This window comes from Paramisgurnus dabryanus, chromosome 20 (genome assembly GCF_030506205.2).
Source record: "Paramisgurnus dabryanus chromosome 20, PD_genome_1.1, whole genome shotgun sequence".
Lineage (NCBI taxonomy): Eukaryota > Metazoa > Chordata > Actinopteri > Cypriniformes > Cobitidae > Paramisgurnus > Paramisgurnus dabryanus.
In genome coordinates this window covers 25020044-25031840 of record NC_133356.1, presented here as the reverse complement: position 1 = coordinate 25031840, position 11797 = coordinate 25020044, and the positions used below count along the sequence as shown (strand labels likewise).

The window sequence follows — 11797 nt, the reverse complement described above, 5'->3', positions numbered from 1 at the left end:
AGTGTTCGTGTGACGTCACGAACTTAGGGGGAACGCGAGTACGCTGGTGCCGATTTTTCTGCCGGTGTCAGCAGGGGGCGCAAGAGCTTCATCCAACTAACTCACAGATTTTGGCAAAACCCCAGACAAGCTTTAAAAACCCTGAAAATTGTCATAACTGTACAAAAACCACCAAGTAACAAGTATGTTTAAGACTCAATAATCGTTTTATTTGTAATAATATAGCTTCTGATCGCATGTTGACAATGTTTTACACTTTCAAAGCACTCTTTACTGATCTTGCTATTCAAGGACCCGCGGAGACCTGTAAACTCAAGCAAACCCTTGCATTTTATTCATCATCTGCTGGAAATGACATGAACAAACAGGCAGCGATGACGAGTTTAGTGCGTGCCTCTCATAACCAATCAGACGCCGATTTATGGTGCATGCATTCAGCTCTCTACACATGTAAATGAATGACGCTGGCTTTTGGATCACCATATGAACTATGACAGCATTCAACAGTAACTTTCCGCTGCAGGTCAGATGCTCACTCAAACTGTTCAAGTCAGGTGGGATTGACTGATGCCGTCTTTTCAGTCGGTGTAACGGAAAAAATCTCTCAATATAATTACATTCTCAAGAAAGGAACGGAATAAGAGCAAGGTAGGCATGTTCAATACATAATTTGGCAATCATTGCACATTTCATATTGAACCAGTTAAAATTATAAAAGATGTATATCTGTAAAACTTGACCATATGCTAAAGTATCTGGAATTGCTGTGTCTAGGTCTTATTGGGGTTATAAATGTAGTTATTGTGTTACTTTGGCTCAGAGTTCATAGGTGAGAGATGATATATCAATAAAGAAAGGTGATCAGGTTTGTGTAACATTTTCCATTTTCTGGGTTGCACTTTTGCATCACTTGTATCCAAATGACTGTTGTACTGATGTATTACGTAATACATTAGACTTAAGTTTGGACACTTTTGTGTTTTGGATATTTTGTGCATATGTATGCATGTTTATATCTAACCATAGTAATTGCTTATTGATGGGGTTACATTTTAGGCATACAATGTACTGTATGAAAAGGTAATTAAATCAATTTAAATCTGTGGTTGATAATTAATGCTGTGATTACAATCTCGTTTCTCTTAAATGTATGTGAGGTTCAAGGTTGAACGTTCTTTGACATTGAAGTTTATTGGTATATATGCATGCATATTTTTTAAAGCTCATAAACATGGGTTGCATTTGAAAGAAACTACACAAAACTGCTTTGTGCCAAACATCTCCGGCTGCCAGGTGATTACTGAATTTCAAACACAGGTTCAGCATACATGCCTTGTCATGTCTAGATCTTTGGTGAGTTAAACAAACGCAATTTATTTTAATTATAAAGAAGGGCTTGCCAGATTTTGAACTTTGTAAAAGATCAAGTAACACTGCAATACACATCAGCAGCATTTGTTTGCATATTTTTAATAGTCGTTTCTTGCATATGAACAATTCCAGCAATATGGATGTGACTTTCCAGTCAAAGAATATGTTTATGTAATGAATAATTGATGAAGGGCAATTGAATTATTCGAAAAATAATGCACACCCAACCCAAGGTGGTAATGCGGCATGACGCAAAGCACCGCAGGTGTGCATTATTTTTATCATACCACGGGGCTGTTGAATGCTTTATTCTGATTGGTTGAGAAATGTTACACGAGTGTTGATTATTTTTTGGAAAATGCACACCTTACCTATTACCACCTTGGGTGTGCATTCATTTTAAATAATTTAAAGGACCATCGTCAATTATTTCTTACATAATTCAAAGGACTGGAGGCAATTATTCTGCTGGTTATTTTAAACCACCAGAGCAATGTTTGTGGTAACCTGTGGTATAAGCCGAATAATTGACTTCGGTCATTTGAATTATTTAAAATTAATGCACACCTGTGGTGTACGTTATTTACGAAAAATTCAATGGCCCATCATCAATAATTCCTTTCATAATCATGTTTTCTATTTTAGATGAGGTTAGTATACATGTGTTGTATTTATGTTTAAGTTAACGGGAGACAACATACTTTGAAGGGATTTTAATGCACCACCCTAAAGCAATAATACCCAACAAATGGAGAAGCGATAAGTCTGCAAAGCATAAATAATATTTATTTTAGTGCTGGGAAAAGATTAATCACGATTAATTGCATACAAAATAAAAGTGCATTTTTGCCCCCAATATATGTGTCTGTACTGTGTGTATAATTATTAGGGATGCACCGATACCGATACTGGTATCGGGTATCGGCCTCGATGCCACATTTTCTAAAGTACTCGTACTCGTTAAAAGTCCCCCAATACCTGGAATCGATACCACGGTCTGAGAAATGTCTATGTTTGAGTGGCATGTAAGGGGTTAATGCCTCGTGTTGTCAAAAGAGGCAGAGTTTACAACAAACTGGAAAACTAGTCCTTTGTTTTTTTTTGTTAAATTATATGACTAAAGCTGTTACCTGTAAATTTAAATCATGTTTTTTTATAAAGTACTCGGTATCGGTATCGGCAAGTACTGAAATGCAAGTACTCGTACTCGTATTCCAAAAAAGTGGTATCGGTGCATCCCTAATAATTATTATGTATATTTAAACACACACAAATAAATATATACATTTCAGAACAATTTTATTTATATATCAATTTTTATTGCTAATATATAATATATAAAAATATAAATAAATATATATACACATGAAAATGTTTCTTAATAACATACATGAATGTGTGTGTATTTATATATACATAATAATTACACACAGCGCAGACTCATATAAAATGCAAAATATCACTTTTATTTTGTATGCGATTAATCGCGATTAATCTTTTCCCAGCACTAATTTTAATGTAAATAAGTGCATATTTATGAGAAAGAAACATTATGCCTGTGACTTTTTTCTGATATGGATGTGACAATTCTGAAAGCTGCACTTACCTAACTATGAAAAATCATTTAAAAAAGGTTTAAAAATGTAAAGAGACCTCACATTGGTATTTAACAGTGGCGGCTCATGACTGCTCATCCAAGGGGCGCAAATTCAAAATAAGTGTTTGGAGTGTTGTGTGTTGCTTGTGTTTTCAATATATGTGTTTGTTGCATCTTGTGAACCATGTGCATCACGTGTTTTGTCAAAATAAAAACGTTTATGATAAAGAGACGCTCACGTTCACAAAATACACTCAAGACACTCCCTTAACAGTAAACTCTGATTACACATGAGAGTTATGTGAGTATCTGGCAAATGCGAGGGTCTCTTTTATCATAAACCCTTTAGACGCATCTGCAGCAGGCACTTATTTTGACAAGACACGTGATGCACATAAGATCACATAATGCGCAGAACACATATTTTGAAATTACAAACCACACACATGACGGGCTACATACATGTTGTGACGAACTTTGCATCGTGCGCCCTCGAAAAAGAAGTCACCGTCTGCCACTGGTATTTAATCCACTAAATATCGACTTATCGAGAAATCAGTATGGTTACAAAGTTTGGTATTTTTTCATTGTAAGGTTGACATTTGCATGCTCATACAGTATATAAAGGCCAAACATTCAGCTGTGTTAATATTTTCCTCAAGTGAACCCATAATTACAGCACACTTCTAAGAAATAGTATCAGTCAGTGTCATACTACAGTAATTAAACCATAATGTGGACATAAAACCTATTGCATTCAACAGCCCAACCATTCAATGACGAACATCACTGAAACACTTAAGCTCAGCATGTTACTCAACCCAGTCTCACCCCATTTCGTCAATATTTGACGACACTTGACCATTCGTCATATGTTGACGTGAAGGGTATACCTTTCGCGTCATTTTTTGACGAACTGGGGACTTCAATACTATTACGTCCGTTGCATTCTCTTTCCTATTTTATTACCATTTGCGCGTCGGTTTAGGGTTAGATTTACATAATGACATCCCTACCCAAACCTAACTCTAACCCCAACGCCAGGTGACAACTGTTTCTAACCCCAACGCCAGGTGACAACTGTTTAATTTCGCGTACACTGTTTAATTTCGCGTACACTGTTTAATTTTGCGTAATCTAACCCTAAACCGACGCGCAAATGGTAATAAAATAGGAAAGAGAATGCAACGGACGTAATAGTATTGAAGTCCCCAGTTCGTCAAAAAATGACGCGAAAGGTATACCCTTCACGTCAACATATGACGAATGGTCAAGTGTCGTCAAATATTGACGAAATGGGGTGAGACTGTGTTACGTTACTAGAACCGGTTCCCCAGCAACATGAACAAGGAATTACTTGTGTATCTTTTTATCTTTCCATGGAATTCTGTTTCATTTTGCCTTTACTCGGTGTTATTATTTTCTTTTCCATTAACTGAAAACAACAACCTATTGTTTTAGTCTGTTTAAAACCACACGCCTCCACCCCACGGCTCTTTTTTATTCGACATAATGATGTAGTGTAGGCTTATTATTTGAATAATAAAATGAGTAATATAGCGAACAGCAGTGAAATCTTACGTGTTACACAGATTTCATATTTGCAGTCTATAATTCCTGAACCAGAGATATCAATATAACTTGAATGGTGTTTATAGGTCATTGTTGTTCACCTTTCGACTGCTGAATAATTGATGAGGATTTGCAAGTGTGCGTGCAGGTGGCTGTGCTGCTGTGTCGGCTTATGCGTTCATGGTTTTATTAGCATTCAGCATTCGATTATGACTTCTGTCTATTCAACAAACTGCACGTAGAGAAGCATCCTGCAGACCACCTATCAGAATTATTGAGGTCTGTTCGAAAGGTCTTTGCTTTACAATGCTTGAATTTGCATACCCACCTGCAGCACAACGCCTGTTGTCCTCGACTGAAGCCTGGAGCAAAGTTTAGGTGGCGTGTGTGGTTGAGCGTGTGGTGCTTGTTAAAACCACACTTCTGGTTATCACGCTAAAGCAGAAAGAAAACAAGAGAGGCAGAAAGGGATTTTTTAGGGATCACAGACTGAGCAAGCATGCAAAAGCTGCAACAGACATGTTGGAGCATGAATTTAGATTAGATAAAGTAACGCTCTTAGCTAATATTATTATTAATTCCTTACTAAACATCTGTTACATGTATGCATTGGTTGGACACTTTTATCCAAAGTGACTTACAGTGCATTTACGCTTTATATTTTATCAGTATGTGTGTTCCATAGGGATCAAACCCATGATCTTTGTGCAGATATCACAGTGATGTACCAACTGAACTGCAGGCATGCATAGATGCATATGTATAGGTTTTCAATGGTCCCCATTATAGTTAGGGTGAATTCAAGGTTGATATATGTTTCCATTTCTTCTTTTAATAGAATGACAGATATAATGAACAACCCAGAACACAGTCGGGAAGACTTCACTGTGAGTGCCTCAGGAGAGCAAGGTGTTTCTTTTCAGGTCTGTGTCTAATCCAAGTTTATTCTTTGGTTATTTCATTCCCAGCCTGCCTTATAATTGTTAGAAAACTAAGATGAAAATTTGCCTTAAAGGTGCTTAAAAGGGATTTTCACAGTGATGCCATATAAAACCCTTGAGTCAAAAGTTTTTTAAAAGAAAGAATCATTTCTCTGTATACCTTTTTCCATTACAAACCTTTTATGCAACAGAAAAGTTTTGTGGAAGTTTCCAAACAGTCCATTTAGGGAAGTCGCGCCATTAGGCAGCCATGTTTGCAACACCTCCGGGAAGTTATTTTAGTCATGTAAGACTACAGTCCCATCTACATGAATGGGCAAAGGCAGATATAGCTAAATCGTGTGCTAAAATCACAATTAAAGAACATATTTCTGACCAACAATTAAACCTGACTATCTACTGTACCATAACTTTAGTTTTTTATGCTGCGTACACACCAAACGCAAAGCATTGCTTTCCTCGCTCTAGATTACTTGGGCTGGATTTAACTTTGTGTTATGCCAAGTTTTCACGACTAGCAGTAGCAAAGCGACGCAAACCCATTTCAATGGAAGCTTGGCGACCCGAGCAAAAGTGACCATTGGTGACCGGATGGACGTGTCCAGCGTCATGAGGAAATTAATATAAGCTTAACTTTATGCAAATAATGAGTGATTTTCAGGAGCGACTATTAATGAGAGCGAAGCAGCTGAGTTCACGTCATCCTTCTCTCATCAGTTACTGGAATGGATGGTACTCATTTGTTTATTACAAATGGATTTAGGAATCCCTCATTGAAAGTGACAGGCGGCTCACAGCAAGAAAGGTCTAAACGAGGGATTTGAATTTTTGCGCGAAGACGCTTTTAAGGCGAATACTGCGCGTTTTCGCAGCAATCACATCGCCCAATTGACCTATGGCTAAGCCACGCCCCCTCCACTCACTCGGACAAACAATCAACATTCGATGACAGGCGCCATGTTAGCTGTCACAGTAGGAGACATTTCACAGGAGGAGATTGATGATTTCTGGAGACAGAAAGACTATATATCATCTCCAAGTCACCAAACGGGCATTAACTATGCATTGGAGAGTTATATTAATAATTTTATTGTTTAGAAGGTCGATGAAAAGCTTCAGCTCCAGGCAAAAATGAACAGGTCACAGTGTAAACGCGATAAACCGCATCTCGTTGCCATCATGATCAAATTAAATATGAACAGGTCTAAGTTGCAAACGTTTCCAGGACAAGCCTTTTTACCATCTTTACCAAGAGTAACTCTCCGTTAGTTTGGTGCTACAGTATTTACATGAATCCTTCAGCACAACATTGCTATTACAAATAACATTTGTTGTCTCAGTTATTTACAGATACGTTAATGAAGCTAAGTGACATGATGTACAACGCAGCTTGAAGCTAACGTTAACGTTTTCTAATGTTAGGCTAACGTTACGTTAGAGATGTTGAAGATAACGTTCAAATATGTTGTTGACTTAGCTTAGAACAGATGTAGACATCCTTGTTTAATTTATCCACGTTTAGTTGGTGTTGTGGTCTACCACATAACTTAATCAAGTGCAGAAACTTAAAGGGGACATATTATGAGATTTTTTTTAAGATGTAAACTAAGTCTTAATCTAGGTCTGAGCAAAAGTGTGCTGTTTTGGGTGTGTCATTTAAAATGCAAATGAGCGGCTGAAGTGCAAACACTGATCACAATGATGGTGGTTTGTTGCAATTGAAACTCAATTGTGCTGTGAATTATTTTCTCCCTCTCTCTTTCTCTTTGCACGAAATGGTTGTGCTGTGGTTGGATAGTACAGATAAAGGGGGTGGTATTTCCTTATTCTGACATCACAATAGGAGCCAAATTACAATGACCTATTTTTTCACATGCTTGCAGAAAATGGTTTACCAAAACTAAGTTACTGGGTTGATATTTTTCACATTTTCTAGGTTGATAGAAGCACTGGGGACACAATTATAGCAGTTAAACATGGAAAAAGTCAGATTTTCATAATATGTCCCCTTTAACTTTCCCGGTTGAGATGTGGCTTGGGAAAGAGTAAAAAATGCACGTTGCCCAGCTTCTCGGGATACCTAGTGTCAAAGTTGCATTTACCCCATGCACACCGTTTGACCATTTTTAATATAAAATTACAAGAAAAAACATGTAAAAGCGAATGAAAACTGACTAACTGCAATGCATTTCAATGGACATGGAAGCAGAGAATGTCCGAGTGTATTGGGTTAGCTATGCGCACTATTTTTGGCTCATCACGTTTGGGGGCGGGGCTTAGCCATAGGTCAATAGGGCTTGGGTGCCTATAAAAAACTTTCTCTTGAAAAATATTATAGTCACTTTGTTCCGTGTAATTAAAGTGAAAAGGAACTAGAAATGGTAAAGCTTCAAAATAGGAACATAAAACATAAAAGCAGCATAGACAAACAACTGAGAGTAATGACAACATATTTGTTTTAAAATCTATGTTCACGGATTTGAACATTGAATTTTACAAAATATATATATATATATATATATATATATATATATATATATTGAAAAGTTCGGTGTAACCATTCTGTCAAGTTTTTTGATAAGCTAAAATGCTAAAAACAATTGAATAAGTTTCACAGATAAAATATCTATGTTCAGATTTTTCCAGACACCAAAGAGCGCCCGCCCAAGCTGTCCAAACGCCTCCCCTCCATCGTGGTGGAGCCCACAGAAGGAGAGGTGGAGAGCGGAGAGTTACGTTGGCCCCCAGATGACACCACAGACCCCGCGAGCCAAACACACACACCCTCCCAAGAGATCACACAGATGTCCGATTCACAAAGCAAGAGTGCAGGTGTGTGAGACTGGTGAGCGAAAAACAATAACATTCTCATTGTTTCTTTTTTTATACCGCAGAATTGCATATAATTGAGCAGTGGCAACAGCTAAACACACAGCCTTAATTCTACTTCTGTAGTTTTTAGTCTACAGCAGTTTGTTTAAAATTGACTTTGCATGCTTTTTCCTCTGCAGATGAAGTCAAGAGCAGCGATCTGGAAACATCAGGGGCAGCCGAGCGTAATTGAAATTTAATAAAGATGTTTCCACAAGTCTATCATTATCACAAGTCTCGCGTCTCACTCTAGCAATTCTCACACGTTGATACACACAAACACATACATACTGACAACCACATAAACAGCGAATCTCGCAGGCAGGTGTGAATGAGATCAGAGCTCACGATGCTATATATAAGCACTTTTATCAACACATTCATGGCTTTTATTATTTCAACCTCTCAAATACCTTTAAATAACTGCTGAGTTTTTGGTGTGGATTTGGTTTATACTTTACACAGCATTTAAATGTAAAAGCACAGCTCGTTAGTTGTTCATGAAAATCTGATTATGAAACTACAAGAGTGCAGATTAGATGTACCTCCTTAATATTAAATGGTAAACTGTTCATTTAGCCATGATAAATTATTACTAAATTATTCATTCCAAATCAAATGCATAGTAGTTATGAAATCTTGATTTGATATTATGCTCTTTGCAAATTATTCATTACACCCTTAATGGTTGAAAACTTACATTGCACGGTTTGCATCATCTGCCTTGGAGGAATGGATGCCACTGAACTTCATACATATCCGCCTGTCAATCATTCTGAGGACAAGAACATACTTATTCCTCCTTTTCGACTCTCGGCAAACTTAAAATTATCAGAGGCTTGTTGTGCACGTATACACAATACTTTTAATGCTGTGCTAAACAAAGCACAATGGGAGCCGGAGGCAGAGACAGCCTGGTTTACTGGGATGAACTGTATTTATAAAGACCTTTAATGCAATAGTTGTAGTTTAGGTAATACTGAATGATGTTGTTGGGATTTTCACAACTGTTAATTTCACAATATACACTGCACTCATGATATATTCACATAATCTCTAAATGACACTGGCTCGATGTGTATTTATGTTGTTTATAGTCTCTTTTGAAATGTTTTGTGTACAATACTGTAAGTATACTAAAGATGTGTTTGCACCCCTTGTCAAAAGAAAACTGACATCAGCTTTTTTTAGTTTGCATGCATTGGAAATTGTCCTTTGGTCCGTTTTAGTTTTTTATTTGAAAGTTAAATATTTAACCAGCAGATACGCACTTACTGGAGGTTCAGTCTTCTTGTAGTTAAATACTGATTTGACCATGTTAAAATGTTTTTATTTGATTTTTCTTTATTAAGGTTTTTACAAATATTAACATCTGATTGCCTTCTTTCTCATTCTAAATGTGAAGTAAAAAGGTACAAAATTATTGATATTTTTATATTGCTCCTAATATGTATATGTTGTATTGTTTTTTATGTCAATAAAAGTTAATGTTAGATAACTGCATAGTTTGTGTTTTTTTCTTTCACAAATGATCAACTATTTAGGATGAGCTGATCTCCTCCACCCTTAATTCTATATGGTTAAATACAATTTAACTATTATTTAAAGGGGCCATGTCACAAGACTTTTTTAAGATGTCAAATAAATCTTTGGTGTCCCCAGAGCACATATGTGAAGTTTTAGCTCAAAATACCATATAAATCATTTATTATAGCATGTTAAAATTGCCACTTTGTAGGTGTGAGCAAAAATGCCGTTTTGGGTGTGTCCTTTAACATGCAAATGAGCGGATGAAGTGCAAACATTGATCACAATGATGGTGGTTTAATGCAATTCAAACTTAATTGTGCTGTGAATTATTTTCTTTCTCTCTGCCCTAATGGCAGTACTTTGGTTGGATAGTGCAGATTAAGGGGCGGTATTATTATAATAAGAGCTCCTTATGACATCATAAGCAGAGCCAAATTTCAACTACTGTACCTATTTTTTCATGTGCTTGTAGAGAATGGTTTACCAAAACTAAGTTACTGGGTTGATCTTCTTCACATTTTCTAGGTTAATAGAAGCACTGGGGACCCAGTCATTGCACTTAAAAATGGAAAAAGTCAGATTTTCATGCCATGACCCCTTTAATAAAAAGATCAATGGGAGCACCGGACCAATGGAAGTCCCTTCCAGTGTGGAAGGTAAACCAAATCTAAATAAACATGTGAATGTATGATAACCTAATTATGTTTAATTCATATTTATAGTTTAAACCTTAACCCTTTAAGTCCTAATAATAACTACTTTAAATGATCCTGAGATGTTTATTTGCAAACATGTTGAAACATAATTAAATACTATATGTAAGTAAATACTGTACACTGTAAAATGTTGGATGAAATTATTTGTTTCATTTTAGGTGAAAATTTTAAGTTACATTAAGTTACACTTACATTTTTTAGGTGTTTCCAATTGAAGTAACTGTATAAGTTAAACCAACTTTTCACTTTTTACAGTGTAAACACTGTTGTTCCCCTTTCCATATAAAGTTCAGCATGTGACGGTTCGGACAGTTGAGAAACCAGAAAGAAGAAGTTGTTATGGCCAGCCCCTCCCAAACATTTAGTAGGCCTATACTGAAAAGTTAATGATGCCCTCTTTAAAAGATACACCAGAATAAATGTAAACAATGTAACATGAACAGTTTTAGAGGAATTCAAATCCTATAACAGAGGAAAAAACATGAATCACTAACTCGAAAAAATGCTGGGTTGTTTTCAATAGAGATGCTCTGATATATATAAAAAAAATCATAGATACCGATAGCCGATTATTCAGACTAATATCTGCTGATACCAATGCTGATACAGATAGTTTGGTGGTTATATTTACTTGCATTCACTAAATTCTGAAGATGTTATTCATTCATATAATGACAATTAACATTGAACAACAACCTTTGCATGTTTCTTTACATTTTCTATACACTGATCTTAAATTCATTGTTTTTTGATATCGTCTGATATTGGGCAAAATTGCTTTTATTGGTCAAAAAGGGATGAACCCAGTTGTTTTAATCCAAAATGATGGATTGTTTTAACCCACACTATAAAAAAAGTTAATTCAATTTAAAAATATTAGTTGACGCAACAATTTTACACAACTTTTTTAAGTTAACTAATATCTTTAAGTTGAATTAAATTAAAACAACCAGGTAACTTCTTTTTTTAAGGTAAACCAACAAATCCTTTTTACAGTGCATTGTTGGGTCAAATATAAACATTGGGTTAATTTAACACAACGGTTGGGTGGCCATGACATTGTGTCGTTCCTTATACCAGAATTGTAAACACAAGTAAAGAAACTGCAAATAAATAGATCAAAATACATCTAGTGCAAAATGCAAGATACAAACAGAAAATACACACATAACTGCATATGCATTCACTCACAATATGTC

At 36.0% G+C, this 11797-nt stretch overlaps 1 protein-coding gene across 1 annotated transcript; it reads left to right on the top strand.

Moving 5' to 3' along the window:
* The first annotated feature begins 210 nt into the window (after window positions 1-210).
* LOC135787349 (protein LBH) lies at window positions 211-9850 on the top strand. The gene is made up of 4 exons (XM_065297273.2): window positions 211-648; window positions 5379-5463; window positions 8118-8313; window positions 8493-9850. The coding sequence occupies exons 2-4, from the start codon at window positions 5380-5382 to the stop codon at window positions 8543-8545; spliced, it is 333 nt and encodes a 110-aa protein (XP_065153345.1). The 5' UTR covers window positions 211-648; window position 5379; the 3' UTR covers window positions 8546-9850.
* The last annotated feature ends 1947 nt before the right edge of the window (window positions 9851-11797 follow it).